The sequence below is a fragment of the Labeo rohita genome, chromosome 1 (genome assembly GCF_022985175.1).
Source record: "Labeo rohita strain BAU-BD-2019 chromosome 1, IGBB_LRoh.1.0, whole genome shotgun sequence".
NCBI classification, from domain to species: domain Eukaryota; kingdom Metazoa; phylum Chordata; class Actinopteri; order Cypriniformes; family Cyprinidae; genus Labeo; species Labeo rohita.
The window spans coordinates 18482035-18500383 of NC_066869.1; the positions used below are offsets into that span (position 1 = coordinate 18482035).

General features: G+C 34.3%; 1 protein-coding gene across 1 annotated transcript in view; it reads right to left on the reverse strand.

The window, feature by feature from the left end:
- sorcs3a (sortilin related VPS10 domain containing receptor 3a) overlaps positions 1-18349 on the reverse strand; it is a 323929-nt gene that overhangs the window by 43517 nt on the left and 262063 nt on the right. The window contains 6 exon segments of the mRNA XM_051135232.1: positions 5630-5763; positions 5842-5959; positions 7814-7921; positions 9998-10089; positions 11280-11356; positions 13128-13230. Coding sequence (XP_050991189.1) covers positions 5630-5763; positions 5842-5959; positions 7814-7921; positions 9998-10089; positions 11280-11356; positions 13128-13230 — 632 coding nt within the window.

Here is an 18349-nt window from a genome sequence, read left to right on the forward strand (position 1 = left end):
AGACAAAGAACAAATACATATATATATATATATACATATTTAGGATTTTCTTTTAATAAATACAAAGTTAAATAGAACAGCATTTATTTAAAATTTAAAATCTGGTCAGTACATTTTTATTCTCTCTTTTTTGAAAGAAATTAATACTCAGCAAGGATGTGTTAAATTGTTTAAAAGTAATAGCAAAGACTCATATAGTTAAAAGAATTCCGTTTTGAATAAATGCTGTTCTTTTTATTTATCAAAGAATCCTGAAAAAAAAAAAAAACAGCACAACTGTTTCCAACATTGATAACAAAAGTAAAAAATCAGCATATTAGTATGATTTCTGAAGGATCATGCAACACTGAAGACTGGAGTAATGGCTAAAGTAAATTATACTAAAGTAAATTGAGTTTTAGTTAACTTTTCATTTGATCAATTGCAAGACAACCAGCGTTAAAGCTCTAAAAACTGAAAAATGTCACTAAAAATCACCAAAAAAAAACATTACACATTATACCAAAATCCACTTGAAGATCAACTGAGGTTATGATCAGTTGTTTATTCCAGAACATATGATAATTGCTTTCTCATAAAAATAAGAAATTATCTAGATATATATTTTAGTCAAGATTAGTCAAAAGCATTGAAGAATTGCTCAAATACTTTATGTATTTGCCTTTTCAGGGCTTGTTAAACAATCATACACATTTACAGTGTAAAGTTACTCCATGCAGTGCATCTGTTCTTACGTAGGCGTGCTTCATGTCACAGCGAATCAAAGAAATGTCAGAGACAGTTTTTTAATATATCCTCCCTCTGACATTCTTAATCAGTGAATGTGACAGACCTCTGACAGAAGATGGTGAAATTTCAGCCAAAAAACATTGAGAAAGAAAGAAAGAAAAAAGAAAGAAAGAAAGACAAACACGCAATAGATTTTGAGATAAATTTCGAGAAAAAAAGAAAGAAAGAAAGAAAGAAAGAAAGAAAGGAAGAAAGAAAGAAAGAAATGAGGAAAAGAAAGAAAGAAAGAAAAAAAAAGAAAGAGGGAGGAAAGAAAGAAAGAATGAAAGGAAGGAAGAAAAAGAAAGACAGAAGGAAAGAAAGAAAGAAAGAAAGAAAGAAAGAAAGAAAGAAAGAAAGAAAGAAAGAAAGAAAGAAAGAAAGAAAGAAAGAAAGAACGAAAGGTAGAAAGAAAGAAAGAAAAGGATAGAAAGGAAGAAAAAAGAAAGAAAGAAAATAGGAAAGAGAAGCAAAAAGAAAGGAAGAAAGAATGAACAAATGAAAGGAAGAAAAGAAAGAAAAAGAGAAGGAAAGAATGAAAAAGAAAAAGACAGAAGGAAAGAAAACGAAAAAGAAAAGAAAGGAAGGAAGAACATCACACATACTATGTTTCTCACACAATACATTTCGCGATAAATTTCAAGAAGGAAAGAAAGAAAGAAAAACTGAAGAAAAAAAGAAAGAAAAAGAAAGAAAGAAAGAAAGAAAGAAAGAAAGAAAGAAAGAAAGAAAGAAAGAAAGAAAAAAGAAAGAAAGAACAAACGAAAGGAAGGGGGAAAAGAAAGAAAGACAAGAAGAAGAAAGAAAGACAAAGAAAAAGAAAGAAAAAGAACAAATGAAAGGAAGGAGGAAAAGAAAGACAGAAGGAAAGAAAAAGAAAGGAAGAAAGAAAGAGACAGAAAGAAAGAGAAAGAAAGACAGAAGGAAAGAAAGAAAGACAGAAAGAAAGAAAAAAATGAAAAAGAAAGGAAGACACAAGGAAAGAAAGACAGACAGAAAGGAAAGAAAGAAAGAAAAAGAAAGGAAGAAAGAAAGAGACAGACAGAAAGAAAAAGAAATAAAGAAAAAGAAAGACAAGGAAAGAAAGACAGAAAGAAAGAAAAAGAAAGAGAAGAACAGAAAAAGAAAGACAGAAGGAAAAAGAAAAAGAGAGAAAGAATGAAAAAGAAAGGAAGACAGAAGGAAAGAAAGAAAGAAAGAAAAAAAGAAAAAGAAAGAAAAAAATGAAAAAGAAAGGAAGACAGAAGGAAAGAAAGAAAGACAAAGAAAAAGAAAGGAAGACAGAAGGAAAGAAAGACAAAGAAAAAGAAAGGAAGAAAGACAGACAGAAGGAAAGAAAAAGAAAGACAGAAGGAAAGAAAGAAAGACAGACAGACAGGAAGAAAGACAAAAAGAAAAAGAAAGACAAGGAAAGAAAAGGAAAGAAGGAAAAAGAGAAAGAAAGAATGAAAAATAAAGGAAGACAGAAGGAAAGAAAAATAAAAAGAAAGAATGAAAAGGAAAGGAAGACAGAAGGAAAGAAACAAAGAAAGACAGAAGAAGAAAGAAAAAAAAAGAAAGAATGAAAAAGAAAGGAAGACAGAAGGAAAGAAAGAAAGAAAGAAAGAAAGAAAGAAAGAAAGAAAGAAAAAAAAGAAAGGAAGACAGAAGGAAAGAAAGAAAGAAAGAAAGAAAGAAAGAAAGAAAGAAAGAAAGAAAAAGAAAGGAAGACAGAAGGAAAGAAAGAAAGAAGGAAAGAAAAAGAAAAAATGAAAAAGAAAAAGACAGAAGGAAAGAAAGGAAGAAAGACAGACAGAAGGAAAGAAAAAAGATAGAAGGAAATAAAGAAAGACAGACAGACAGAAAGGAAGGAAGAAAGACAAAAAGAAAAAAGAAAGACAGAATGAAAGAAAAAGAAAGAAGGAAAAAGAAAAAGAGAGAAAGAAAGAATGAAAAAGAAAGGAAGACAGAAGGAAAGAAACAAAGAAAGACAGAAGGAAAGAAAAAGAAAAAAAGAATGAAAAAGAAAGGAAGACAGAAAGAAAGAAAAAGAAAATATCACACATACTACATTTCTCACACAATTCTTTATCTTGAAATATTTTAGGAGGAGAATCCTAGCAAGCAATCTTTTTAGGGGGTTCTTTCCTTTGATATTTTGCACAAAGACTTGTTTAATAAAAAATTTTGACATTAGAATCAAAGTACTGGGCAAATTAAAGACACTCAAGAACTCAAGAGGCATCCTGGGTACTACTTGCGTATAGAGAAGACAAATTAACACGTATCTGAAAGCAAGTTAAGATCCTTTCACTGATATTTTTAATATAGGCCTATTGTTCCCTGCGAAAAAACAAGACCAAACAGAACAGAAGAACATATTAAAGACAAAGTAAGTATACACTGTGCGTTGTTGGAAGAAGATAAAACACTAGGTCTGTGAATGTGATAAATGTTGTAGATCCCGAGGTATTTATATATACTTTAAAAGAACCTCCAGACAGACACACAACAGACTACGATGATAAAGAACCTCGGTACTCTATTCTTTTCTCAGGCCTGCGGCCTATAAAAGCTTTAAAGTCTAGAGACTGTCTGAATCATGCATCTTGATCCTCAATAAGGCACCTTTCCTACCTACACTGACCCTACAGAGGGGGTTAACCAGTCCTCTGGTGTTAAAGCACTGTCTATTCTGAGATCTTTGAAAACAGCTCCCGGATCACCAGTGAACGGAACACGAAGGCCGTGCAGTTTTATAAATACCCGTGATCCCACCTAAAGAGCAGAGTAGGACATAAAACAACAAAACTGCACAGCGCAAGCAAATCTAGACCACACTTTATGTTTGCAGGAGTTTTAGGTCTTGCTCTGTTTGAACGGTTTGATATATTGACTCCACAAATGAATATCTGATGTTGTGTATAGAGCTTTTGTGAACTGGTTTACACTGATAAAATAAATTTCTCATGTCAAAAGATTAAGGCAGATAAAAACGTATAAACACAAGTCTCTTATGCTCACCAAAGCTGCATTTATTTATTTAAAATACAGTAAAAACTAATATATTATGAAAGATTTTTTACAATTTAAAAATGACTATTTTCTGTGTTGTTTCATTTTAAAATTAATTATTTTTTTATTGCAAAGCTGAATTTTCAGCATCATTACTCCAGTCTTAAGTGTCACATGATCTTTCAGAAATTATATTAATATGCTGACTTATTAAAAAACAGATGTCCATGTCTTTCTGTCTTTAGTCTTAAAGAAATTATGTTCTTTGAGGAAAGCACTTCAGGATTTTTCTCCATATTATGGACTTCATTGGTGCCCCGATTTTGAACTTCCGAAATGTAGTTTAAATGCAGCTTCAAAGGGCTTTAAACGATCCCAGCCAAGGAAGAAGGGTCTTATCTAGCAAAACGATCTGTTATTTTTTTCGAAAAATAAAAATTTGTATACTTTTTAGGCACGAAAGCTTGTGTAGCACAGGCTCTGGGATGCACGTCCACGATGCTATGAATTAGTAATGGGTAGTCCTTAATCGATTCTTTCATTTTGGACGAATCTTTAATGTGACTCGGGAAGAACGAGTCGTCTCGAGGAGTGATTCGTTCAGTCGCGCATCCGCAATATCCTATTAGGTTCTGTACTGGAATTAGTTCACCTGTTTCGAGTCTTTGGGTTTTTTGAGTCATTCGTTCATCTTATGGAGCTGTCACGTGATGAACGAACGACTCAAACCCGAAAACTTGTCAGATAAGAGGTGAGGTGAGCTAATCATAGACTAAAGACCCAGGTAAACAATTAATTAATCTTTTCTGTTTCTTATAGCCTTATAGTTTTGTCTTGTTTGTAGTGTGATCAACGTTTGTATAAGTGGTAGATTTTAATTAAGTAACATTTTAATTATATTTTGCTAAAATTAACAAAATGACTCGAAAAAAGATTAATTAATTTCGCTGAATGAGACTCAAAGGTCAAGGGGGTGAGTAAATTATTTGTGAATTGTTGTTCTGGAAGTGGACTTCTCCTTTAAGGGTGTTTGATCTTCTTCGCATGTTCACTTTGCAAAGACTGGGTCAGAACTTCTGCAGCGATGTAGGATGATTTTGAAATGATTTTTGAAGTTGAGGGAGAAAATACGATTGGAGTTTTTCGACATACCCTAACTGTCTTGAGTCAGAATACACAGAGTTCAGGGAGAGAAAGGCAAGACGAGCGTTTGGGATTAAAAGTATTTAAATTGTATTTTTTTAATGAAAATAACCAATCATTATGCTAGATAAGACCCTTCTTCCTCGGCTGGGATCGTTTACAACCGCATTTGGGATCGTTTAAAGCTGCATTTAAACTGCATTTTGGAAGTTCAAAATCGGGGCACCATATCAGTCCATTATATGGAGAAAAATCCTGAAATGTTTTCCTCAAAAAACATAATTTCTTTACGACTGGTGAAAGAAAGACATGAACATCTTGGATGACAAGAGGGGTGAGTACATTATATGTGAATCTTTGTTTTGGAAGTGGACCTCTCCTTTAATCGTATTAGTTGCATGATTATGTTTCGATTAGCCAGTTTGTGAGAACATGACTAGCAAAGCGAATGAACAAGTATAAGCATACTCGTAATAATAATCAAATATCTAAATTAAGATCACATCTAAAATGACGATCAGCATATAATTAGAATCAGTCCACATTTGAGACCTTCGTTAATTGGAGTCAGATCAAATTAATAACACAGTCAGTCTAAAGTAAATTAAACCATTTAAGACAATTCTTCAAGAAGATACATCTGCAGGAAACTACTGATGTAGCTGCCGGATCAGTGGGTGGACCTTAAGCTGGGTTCATTTGGTTAAGCGTGCTGTTCACTTACCATTCAAAGTCGTGTGCTCTGCAGATGCACGGCTCTGCAGACAGGATCCTGGAGTTGTCCCATCCCACCATGCAGTAGTTTCCGGGACGCCGCTTCATGTAAATCTGCTTTTGACCCATTATGCATGGCTCACCCTAGGAAAATCATATCCAAGTTAGTTGCAACTGATATTACAATTTAAAAATTGTGTTTTTGCTTGCTTTTTGTTTTACCTGGTTATGCAGGTGCCAGGTTTGGTAGTCTCCCTCTGTGCACCTTCTGGTGAATATGGCCTTGTAATCAATTTTAATAAGCTGCCATTCAGATCGATGACTGAAGTGTCCGAAAAACCTGCCAAATGACAAATGCTTAATTCTCATACCGCTCAATACTTTTCAAGTGAACCAAGAAACCTTCATAACTAGTTTAGCCGTCAATGCATTGGAATTAAACTTTGTAAAAAGGTACATCTCCTGAGGCCAGAAGGAGCAATCCTGGGTTACTTCATTAACTGTCTGAACTGGCTCCCTGTATCCTATAATTTGTACAATATGGGGTTAGTAGCATTATCTAAATTCAGAGTGCACAATATAAAGCCCTATGCAGTCCACTCTATTTTAAATGAACTCTGATATAATATACTTTCTTGACTAACTTGGATAACACACATACACATGGGTTTATGGGGATATTCCATAGAAGTAATCATCTGTATACTGTAAAAACTGTATTAGCAATGTTTTAGCAATGCATATTACTAATCATAAAATAAGTTTTGATATATTTACGGTAGGAATATTTACGGTAGGAAATTTACAAAATATCTTCATGGAACATGATCTTTACTTAATGTCTAATGATTCTGGCATAGAAAAGAAATAGACAATTTTGACCCATATAATGTATTTTTGGCTATTGCTACAAATATACCTGTGCTACTTAGGATTGGTTTTGTGGTCCAGGGTCACATACGTAATTTTTATTTGCAGTTATTTAATTTCATTGTTTTATGTTCCTTGTTGTTTTCCTTAAGAAGAGTTTGCATTTAAATAAAGAGCAAAAATTCATTCCTTCTTATTCACTCCTTCTTCATATAGTGCACTACGCAGGGAATATTGAATAAGTGAATAAAGTGAAGTAATAATAAAACAGCCAGATAAATTCATAAAAAAATTCTGAGTTATTTTTTTTAAACCAAATGCTGGGTTCAGCCCGTTGGGTCATTTTATTGGGTTATTTTTATTATTTTAACTACCCAGGTGTTGGGTAGTTTTCTGTAACTCAGCGGCTGGGTGATTTAATGCTGGGTTATTGTTTTCTACCCAGCTGCTGGGTTGAGTCTGTCTCTGACACAGTGTTTGCCAAGTCTGCGGTATTCCTGCGGAATTGGGCTACTTTCATACTGTTTCCGCGGGTTGTTTTTCATGTCCGCGAGTTAAAGCGACCCCAATAATGTGATATTTAGCCCCTGGAATGCTCATTTTACAAGGGGAACCCTGCCAAAAAGCATGTGTTTAACCCCCCCTAGAACGCAATTTTTACCGGGGACCCCCCTCGAAATGGGATTGGGCTACTTTTGGGCTAGTTTTGAGAAGCAATTGGGCGAGTTCCAGTCCATTTTAAACCAGCAATATAATAATTTTTTAACAATAGTTGACTTAAATAACCCAGCATGTTTGGTAAAAACATTTAACCCAACCAGCTGGGTCAAAATAACCCAGCATGTGTTCTGTCCAATATTTACCCAGCGCTGGGTTGCCAAATAACCCAAGTTGGGTTGTTTTTAGCATTTTTTAGAGTGTGGGTAGCACCTACAGCTCTGCAGATCCTAATGCAGATCCCACTGTTACCTACAGTTTATTTTTAACAAGAAGCCTGTTCATTTCAATCCTGTCTTATCTATTTCTACAGAGCTTATTTAAAATGTGTGTAAAGTAATAATTAAAAAGTACGATACAACCCTGTTAAACTATATACCGTCACCGAGACATAATGAGAAGTGTTGTTGGTTCACTGAGACTAACAACATTAGCTTAATAGTCTGATTAATTAACCTTTCTCGTGAGTGTATCTCTTGAACGAGCTGTTTTTCAGAGCTCAGAGGAATCTATTCTTCTGTAGAAAATAGGACATAATGAGGACGCACATCCTGTGTGCATGTGTGAGAGAAAGATGGTGGCCAAAAACAAACCTCTATAGACTTACGTCATGATCTGATTTTCTGCACCTGCCTCCACCAGAACACCATCCACGAACAGCGGCATGGCGGAGAAACTGTGACGCGTCCACTGACGGCCTTCATCAAAACTGATCCTGCAGAAGACATTGAGATGTTCAAATGTCAATGGATGACAGGCACTGCTAGGTAGATTACTTGTAAATCGTAATCTGGTACTGATTTCAAATTACATGACACAAGTTGTAGTTAGTAACGCAGTCTGTTACATTACACATTTTAGGTCATATAATCTGACTACTTTTTGGATTACTTTTGGATTACTTGTGACCCAACTCAAGAGTGTTGCATCGTAATGATATAAAAAAAAAAGTAAAAGAATATGTTTCATTCATTGTTATTGACAACATGAAGTGCTTTAAATATTACTTCTCGTCAAGGTTTTTCAAACTGGGGTTTGTGAAAGAGTGCTCATAATCTAACGTAATCCATTACATTACACATTTTAGGTAATATAACTGGATGAATTTTCGATTACTTTTAGATTACCTGTGACCTAACTCAAGAGTCTTGTATCATATTGATATAAAAACACAAAGAGAAAGAAAATATATTTTATTCATTGTTATTCCCAACATGAAGTGCTTTAAATATTAAATTATGTCAAGGTTTGCACATGGTTTGTGAGGTAATTGTAAAGCTAATAATTAACTAAAGTATAAAGTATAACATTAAAATAGATCATTTTAAGATATGGCAACAATAAAAAAAATAACGCCATCTTAAAAAGATATATTACAAAAAATAAATATTTGTTTACCTGCATGTCATTTGACCAACATCAGAGAACCGTGAACATGCAAATGCGATATGTAATTGTTAACTCAAGACCTTAAAACCTTAATGAGAATTTAAATAAAAAGTGTTCATCAGCAGTTGATGCAATGTTGAGAAAACACTTCTTAAAATTAAAATGATTTTATCCAGTGGTTCAATGCTGTGCGGCAATTTTCTGTGTAATTGTTTAAAAAAGATCAATTTAAAAGAATAGGAGAGAATCAATAAATTAAGGATAATTGACTGTATCACGTTATCAATAAAAAATAATAAAAACTGTAGTCTGACTATGAGTATTTTTAGAATCTAATTACTCAAAGTACTTAATTTTTGGAATCTGATTACATAATCCAGATTACATGTAATCAGTTACTACCTACATGCTGGTTTGGAAGTGTAAGTAAATGATGACAATTTTTTTTTATTTTATGGCTGAATTATACCTTGAATAATCTGTTTTAGAAGGAATAAGATATAACCAAAAGGTAAGAAAGAAAGAAAGAAAGAAAAAGAAAACAAGCAGAGGTCAAAGAAAACCAGACACAACATGAAAACAGACAGAAAATAACAGTGTTTCAAGATGTTAACATCTACAAATGTGGGAGGGAACAGAAGCAAGTCAAAGCTGGAGAACTTTCGTTCTGAAAGTCTGATCATGACATTTTACCAGACAGCTTATCAACATCATTTCACAGGTGCAAACAGTAGGGTAGCATGTGTGACAAGGTTGCAACGATGCACAATGGCACTGCTTCCAAGTTGTCTCCGGTCTGCTAAAAGCAACAGTCGGAGACAGTGTTGACATGTATCCATTAAGAGAACATACAGTCAAGGTTGTTATTTGAAGTCATACTTGCAGGAAATGACACGACTGCCCTCCACAGTTGTGACTCCACTTACTGTCTCGCTTGAGTTGTTTAAGAGAACTAAAAAAATGAAGGTGCCACACTTCAGTGGGCCTAAAACTAAAGCCAAACGCTTTGAGTGATAAGAGAGAAAAGATTTAAGACTCTGGAGGATTAAACATCACTGAAGCAAAACCAGGGATGGCCAATTTGAAGAAGGAACCAATGTGTGAACTCGGGGGGATAAGTGGGAAGCTTTAATATGGAACACTTCCCATGTTGCAGCACGTAAAAACTGATTCCAATCTGTTATTTGGCAGCCTTCGTGTCCTGCCATTTCATTTTTGTTCTTGTAGGGAGCATGTTCGATCTACACCAAACCAACGATTGATTTTTTTTCCCCCTCAACGATCTTAATAGCACAGAACTGACCCTGTCAGACAGATGGAGTGCTGGCCGAAATAAGTGAAGCAGGAATTTCACCAAACCAGCATGAATAAACCTGGCAGAAACAAGCTTATTTTCACCTACCAAAGATGTCTAGTGGGCACAGTGGGCTGCTTCACGGCAACCAAAGCTCCACCTTTGTCCAAAAACCACACGTTGTGCTCTTCCTCAAAAATCTGCATCATGGGAAGAACAACATGGGGTTACTGTCATCTTATTGCACAAATAGGCACACTTTCGCATACAAATCTGTGTACTTTTCTCACAGTCATACTGTAGTTTTTCTAGCTTTTGTACTCTGGTTTAACCTTTTCAGTTTTGCAATAGAGTTCTACAGAAATTACATTTTTGTAGGCCGAAACCCAGCCGAAGATAGCATTTTAGCATTTTTTGGTATAATGCCTGAAATAAGGTTTGTGGTTAAAGGGGTCATCGGACGCCCATTTTCCACAAGTTGATATGATTTTTTAGGGTCTTAATGAAAAGTCTTTTTACTTTGGTTAAAAATTCTCAATGGTTGTGTAAAACAACACCCTTTTTACCTTGCCAAAATCGGCTCTGCAATAATCATCCTTTTCTGGTCGAGGCTGCTTTAAATGTTAATGAGCTCTGCTTGCCCCGCCCCTCTCTTCTCTCTGTGGAGTGACGAGCCTGTTTACTTTAGCCACATTTAGCCGCATTTAGCCACATTTAGCTGCGTTTAGCTGCTAAACTTGCTAACTAGCATGTTATTAGGAAAGGTGATTGCAGAGATTCATAAAAAAAAAACCCTATACTCAATTCTGCTGTAGGTGAAGCTGGATCACGATTGCTTTGCGCGAACATAGACGCATTTAGGTAGATCTGGAGGTGCATTCCCTTCACAAACAAATGTAATCCACTGCATCTTCAGCGGCTCAGATTGTCGACCACTATGTTCATTATTACATCCAGCAACACAACACCTCAATCGCTCAATCAGAGATATTCTTGTCTAACTTACATCTCTGCTCTGGCATCGAAACAATGGAGGTCGGACTGTTACTGCTGATCTGAGGTAAGACGCTCATGCCAATCAACTATCGTGGGAGTGGCCTCTGTCGGTGTGACGCCACAGTGACAGGCATCTGAGAATGGCTCAATTTGAAAAAGGAGATTTTTTTTTGCAGATTAATTAAAAACCACTGCATGGATTTTTATCATTATAGTGTAGATTTGTACATACACTGCCAACACACATTAATGTTCAAACAACATGAAAAAGTGAACTTTGCATCCGATGACCCCTTTAACACAATGCATTTTACATTTTGTTTTATGCCATAAAATTTAAAATTGACAGCAAGTGGCTAAATGGGAAATATGAACCGGTGTGTATCAGCCGTACCTGTCTCCAGTTATTGCCTGCGTCTGACGAAATGAACATCGCCACATTATTGTAAGACAGCTCAGAGCCAATATTTCCTGGGAAACGAACCAATTCCGAAAAAAATATTTGTGTTAAATAATGAAACATTGCAGAACACCAGCATAGCACATTCAAAATTCAAAAATCAACAAATATGTATTTGTACTTGAATAAGCAGCTTTTGTAATTGAGGTCAGGCAGCATGGTTCAATATTTGCTCAATCCATGCTCATACAAGTTCAATATACTCACAACATGCACACAAACACACCCAGTTCTGACTGGCATGTTCATGAGCCCACAATCCTGACACACCATCATATTGGACAAAAATGGATGTTTCCAAACAGCAATGAAGTTAAATGAAGAAAAAAATCTTGACCGTGTCTCACACTGTGCTCAGAATTGCTGAGACACAAAAGTCTGAAATTAAAAATCAAGTGCTGCAGTATGAACTCATACTTATGTCAACAATTATTTCATTTTGTGCATTTCAGGTCAAAAAATTACTCAAATTAAGTATTAAAACAGAAACTTCTAAGTAGGACGGTCACAATTCCTCGATTCAGTTTGAGTACTGCAATTTGCCAGTGTCAAGTAACCGGCAAAATGACGGAAGTGGCGCATTCCACGGACGAGAATCCATGAAAACTGGTATTAGACCATTTTCCAAAGCTGCATGATATACTAAAAACATTTTAAAGTAATGCTATTGTGAATTCACAATTGCTATGATAGAATTAAATAAATATATGCACTTTATATACATGCGTGTAGAATATGTACACGAACTGTTAGTAATTACATGTGTGGAGCGTCTCAAACTCCATCTCTGCATATTGCTGTGAGTTTGGGTTTATTTTAACATTCATCTGGGAATGCCACTTCAGCAGATTTGTAAGGTAAATCTTTTATAAACTTACACAAACACAGGAGAATACATTAGTATCTTTCTCAATATGCTAACTGTTTATCCGGATTTCAAAATAAAAGCTCAAACCCTCACTCTGAGTTTACACAGTTTGTCCATACGCATTTTGATGTTTACACATTTTGATCATTGAAGAATCTTGAAGAAATGGCCAGATATTAAATATGAAGTGGACATTTGACTTAAATGTTGTTTAGCCAATATTAAACAAGAATTAGATCACGCTAAAGTGTAAAAACAATCTTCAGGCCATTTACGCCCTACAGGCTTTTGTTATAATGCATCAGCTATATTGTTTATATATTACATTATGCATTTCAACATTTTTTTTTTTTTTTTTTTTTTTTTTCAATAAAAACATGTAATTACTTGCTTTTGATACTTTTATTTGAACTAATTATTATTACCTCATTGCCATTACATATGTATTTTAAGAAATCTTAAATGGTATTGTATGATTAGGTTTATTTTTATTACCACAAAATCAATTATTTATAATGATTATGAACAGTTTTGTTCACCACTGACTTCCACATTTCTCAAAATATCTTCTTTCATGTTCCAGAAGACAAAAAGTCATATTGGTTTGGGGACGACTTGAGGGTGAGTAAATAATTTTCATTTTCAGGTAAACTATCCATTTAAAAGTTGTGTGATTTAGAGTGATTTGCCCATAAACAAGCTGAGTTGTACTCCAAATTACATCTTCAATTGGTGCCTAATCTACTTTCACACCAAACACTGACCGCAAATAAACATGAGGGTCCGCAGCAAAAGCTCTGGCGTGAAAGCATCCTTAGTGACCAGTCTGATGTAACAATGTTTAAGTTTCGTACAAACACCAACAATGGCCGAACATGACAGTCCCACACATGCCGCTCAGCTTTTCCATTTACCTGTAGCCACGATGACTCCCGGCGCCGAGCTCTTGGTGGAGATGGAGCCTGAGAGGTACGGGTTCTCTGACATCTGCAGTTGTAGGTGCAGCGAGCAAAACGGCTGAGCAGAGAGAAAGTGACACATCCTCCATTAGCCACAACAAAGCTATTATGTAGCTGTCAATCAAAACAAGTCGACGTGATCCCGCAGGCATGAGAAACTCTAAGACAATAAGCGCACAAGCGCTGCTGCGCTGGCCATAACGCAGGCGACTTTATGCTTAACATTACACAATTCATAATACAGAAACAACTCCCATAATTCACTGTCATGACCCTGAAGAAACATGGATAATGCTGTGTGATCTATTGCATACAGGATACCGTTAATCTTGCGGTCGGAGATCTGCGTGTCAACAAAATAGCACAGCTCAGGTAAATCAAGACAATAAATCCAGAATGCAAACTCAGCCAATCAAGTTAAAGGACGAGAGAAGACAATGCTGCATGAGGTGCTACGCATATCAAGACAACACAAACAGAGTTTAGGATATTATAGATGTTGTAGGAATAATTCCAGATTCCTTTCTTATTCATATTTTAGACCATAAAGGCCAGATGATACCAGGATCAAAAATTAACAAGGACCTGTAGCAAAAATGCAACCAAAATGAATAAAAATAAACACAAATTCAACAATGTATTACGTCTGTCACGATTAAAATGAAATGTGAAAATGAATGAAAAGTTTAAATTACATTTAGATTTTGAGCCTTATAACCAGTCAAACGTGTTTCTGTTGCACTGCATTGAATGCACTGGCCAATCAGAGGTGCTTAAATTGGTGCTGAAAATGCGCCAATCAGAGGTGCTTAGATTAGTCAGAGCTGAAAAAAACATGCCAATCTGAGGCACTTAGATTAGTCAGTGGTGAAAACATGCCAATTGGAGGTGCTTAGATTAGTCAGCGGTGAAAACGCACCAATTGGAGAGCTTGGATTAGTCAGCGCTGAAAACACACCAATCAGAGGTACTTAGATTAATCAGCTGTGAAAAAGCGCCAATCAGAGGCACATAGCTTAGTCAGGACTGAAAACGCACCAATTGGAGGCACTTAGATTAGTCAGTGGTGAAAACTCATCAGTTGGAGGTGCTTAGATTAGTCAGCGGTAAAAACGTGCCAATCACAGGTGCTTAGATTAGTTAGCGCTGAAAATGCGCCATTCTGAGGAGGTTAGATTAGTTAGCGCTAACAACGAATCAATTGGAGGCGCTTAGATTAGTCACAGCTGAAAACGTGCCAATCAGAGGCGCTTAGCTTAGTCAGCGCTGAAAACACACTAAACAGAGGCACTTAGATTACATTTAGATTTAGCTTGAGCCTTATAACCAATCAAATGCATTTCTGTTGAACTCAGAAGTACATTGGCCAATCAGAGGTGCTTAGATTAGTCAGTGGTGAAAACTCATCAATCGGAAGTGCTTAGGTTAGTCAGCAGTGAAAACGCGCCAATCAGATGCAACTTAGATTAGTTAGCGCTGACAACGCACCAATCAGAGGCTTTTAGATTAGTCACCTGACAAAAGGCGGCAATCAGAGGCACTTAGGTTAGTAAGCACTGACAATGCACCAATCGGAGGCGCTTAGATTAGTCAGGGCTGAAAACGCACCAGTTGGAGGAACTTAGATTAGTCAGGTGTGAAAAGGCGCCAATCAGAGGTGCTTAGGTTAGTAAGCACTGACAACACACCAATCGGAGGTGCTTAGAATAGTCAGCGCTGAAAACGCACTAAACAGAGGCGCTTAGATTAGTCAAGGTCGGAGCGGTTTTGAGTGCGCACGCTCACGAATTCCCTCATAGCACAGTGCAGATAAGATATAAATAAAAGATTAACTTTGTAGCTTCAGTGATTATAACATGGCTTTTTGCATAACTTGTGCTAGACTAGACTAATGTCATTGGCCGACATGTTTGTCTGTGAAGCCAGAATTTGAGCTTCTGTTTTTTTACATGTACAATTTAGACAGTTTTAAACAGTCCATTGTTACTGATAACATCAAAGACAACATAGTATGGTGATTATAAAAATTTTCTTCACAGATGTAAAAAAAAATCAAATCCAGGGGGCAAATATTGCCCCTTAACGACCCTGGATGATACAACACAAAACTGCAATAGCAATCTTCACTTAGCAGGTGTTCGGCTATGAACAAAGTTGTCTGGCAACCAAATTGCAGAGAATTTACATTTACACAGTTAATATGTTCTATGGTTGCACAATTATTAACATACAGGATCACACCTGTGTCAGCTAACATCTGCATATATTTTTATAACATAATGTAGGAACTCTAACTCATTGATGTATTTTGTGTGCTATTAATGTTGTGCATTAACAGTGTACATCTCCCTGGGTGCCGAAAAGGCACACGATGTCTTGAATGATGAATTTCTGTACAAGTTTCCAAGTTTAAGTGGCGTTCTATTATACTTTTCAAAGTAAGCTGATTTCCTGAATTGGAAAGCAGCATAACATTGTGGTGTGACATGGCTTGTCAAAACTAAATCGTGCTCACGGCACATCACGCCTTTAATTGACGGATTCTCCATTTCAGTTTTATCACGTGGTACAGCCACTTAATAGTACTTGCAATTGTTCACCCAATAATGAAAATTCTGATGGAAGTTTGAAACACAATGAAAATCTGCCTATTTTTCTAGTCAGAATCAGAGTAGCTATTTCTCGTGTTTTGACTGTTAAAAAGCCTACACTGGTAGTCTAATTTAAATAATCTTTTGTTTCTATAAAGTATGAAAAAAAAAAAAAAAAAAAAAATATATATATATATATATATATATATATATATATAAGCATAACTATTTATGATAATAGAAATTTTGTTGAGCAGCAAATCAGCATATTAGAATGATTTCTGACGGATCATGTGACACTGAAGATGGAGTAACAATACTGAAAATTCAGATTTGCATTACAGGAATAAATTTTAAAATATATTAAATTTGAAAACAGCTATTGTAATAATATTTCACAATTTTACTGTTTTTACTGTATTGTGATCAAATAAATGCAGCCTTGGTGAATGTAAGAGACTTGTTTTAAGACCGTAAGTCAATCCTGAATCAAACTTTTATAATACATTAATAATGCTATTTACACATAGTCAAATTTATACCAATTTTATACATTTCCAAATAAATTTGATTTGAGCCTTGAGCTTCCCGTTGATTGGTCCTTGTTAGTAAACATAAAAATAACATGTAGCTTCATTGCTTACAAATGCAGACAGCTTTAAAACGTGACTTGTAGAAGTATGTGTTTGGTTTTGTAATAAAAGGCATGTGTGATGTTTTATTACTGAGTGCAGAAGTGGGTATCATGTACTCATTTATCCAGTACAAAAAAGATAACTTGAAGAGCTGAAATGAATAAAAATAACACATTGACTGCAGTTTCCTCAAAAAAAATGGACAAGTAATGCAATATAATCATGTTTGGAGTGCCCTCTGTCGAGACCACTACTCTTACCACGAACGCTAATTGCCTTTTACAGTCATTACCGGGCAAAAGATAGGGATTTGACATTAAAGCAGAGAAGCAACTCTCCTGAGACCTCTAACATAACAAAACCAGAAATATATCTGCTCTCCATGCACCACAAATTGTCCTTTTCATCCCCTCAATAGATGGCTTGACATTATTACGTGGACGGCGAAGGCAACAGGATTTCGAGTCGGTAATCGTAAGGATTATAAGAGGCTAATGAGAGTGTCAAAGCAGAGGACTATTACCGTCTGCTGAAGCTTTCTGTGTGTGTTTCTGTGGCCTTGATGTGTTTTTCTTTTGCTTCTAAACATGATATGGCTGCTAAATATTAATGATTTCGTATGCATATAAATATCCTGAAATTATTTCCCATTTACAAAAATGCATTACGTAGATCTAATACATTTCTGATTATGCATTACAGAGTCTGTTGCCTTTAATCAAATATGCTGGAGAAAGAATATTACCTGAAGAACTAGACTAAACTAGTTAAGCTCTCTTTAACATTCTCCAACCAAGGAAAGGAATAGTTAAATTGCAAATAAAATAAAATAAAATAAATAATAAAATAAGGTATTTTAGAAATGATTAACATGAGTAAGAAACTGACCAAGTTAAAGGAATAGTTCACCCACTAATAAAAAATGATGGTATACAAAAATAAATCAAATCAAATCAAATAAAAATAACTGTAGGTATTTTAGTAATGATTAACATCAACAACAAACTGAACAAATTAAAGGAAAAGTTCACCCACTAATAAAATAAAATAAAATAAAATAAAATAAAATAAAATAAAATAAAATAAAATAAAATAAAATAAAATAAAATAAAATAAAATAAAATAAAATAAAATAAAATAAAATAAAATAAAATAAAATAAAATAAAATAAAATAACTAGTATTTTAGGAATGATTAACATGAATAACAAAATGAATAAAAATTAAAGGAAAAGTTCACTCACTAATAAAAAATAATAAATGAAATAAAACAAAACAAAACAAAAAATAAAAAAAATAAAAATAAAATAAAATAAGGTATTTTAGTAATGATTAACATGAGTAAGAAACTGACCAAGTTAAAGGATTAGTTCACTCACTAAATAATGGTAATAAAATAAAATAAAATAAAATAATAGTTCACTCACCAATAAAAACAAACCTGTAATTACAAAAATGAACTAAAGTAATAATAAAATACTGTAGGTATATTGGTAATGATTAACATGAATAACAAAATGAACAAATTAAAGGAAAAGTTCACTCACTAATAAAAAAATATAAAACAAAACAAAAAAAATAAAATAAAATAAAATAAAAAAATTAAAAAAAAACTAAAATAAAATAAAAAAAATAATAAAATAAAATAAAATAAAATAATTTTAGTAATGATTAAAATAAAAAAATGAATAAGAAACTGACCAAGTTAAAGGATTAGTTCACTCACTAAATAAGGGTAATAAAATAAAATAAAATAAAATAAAATAAAATAAAATAAAATAAAATAAAATAAAATAAAATAAAATAAAATAAAATAAAATAAAATAAAATAAAATAAAATAAAATAATAGTTCACTCACCAATAAAAACAAATCTGCAATTACAAAAATGAACTAAAGTAATAATAAAATACTGTAGGTATATTGGTAATGATTAACATGGATAACAAAATG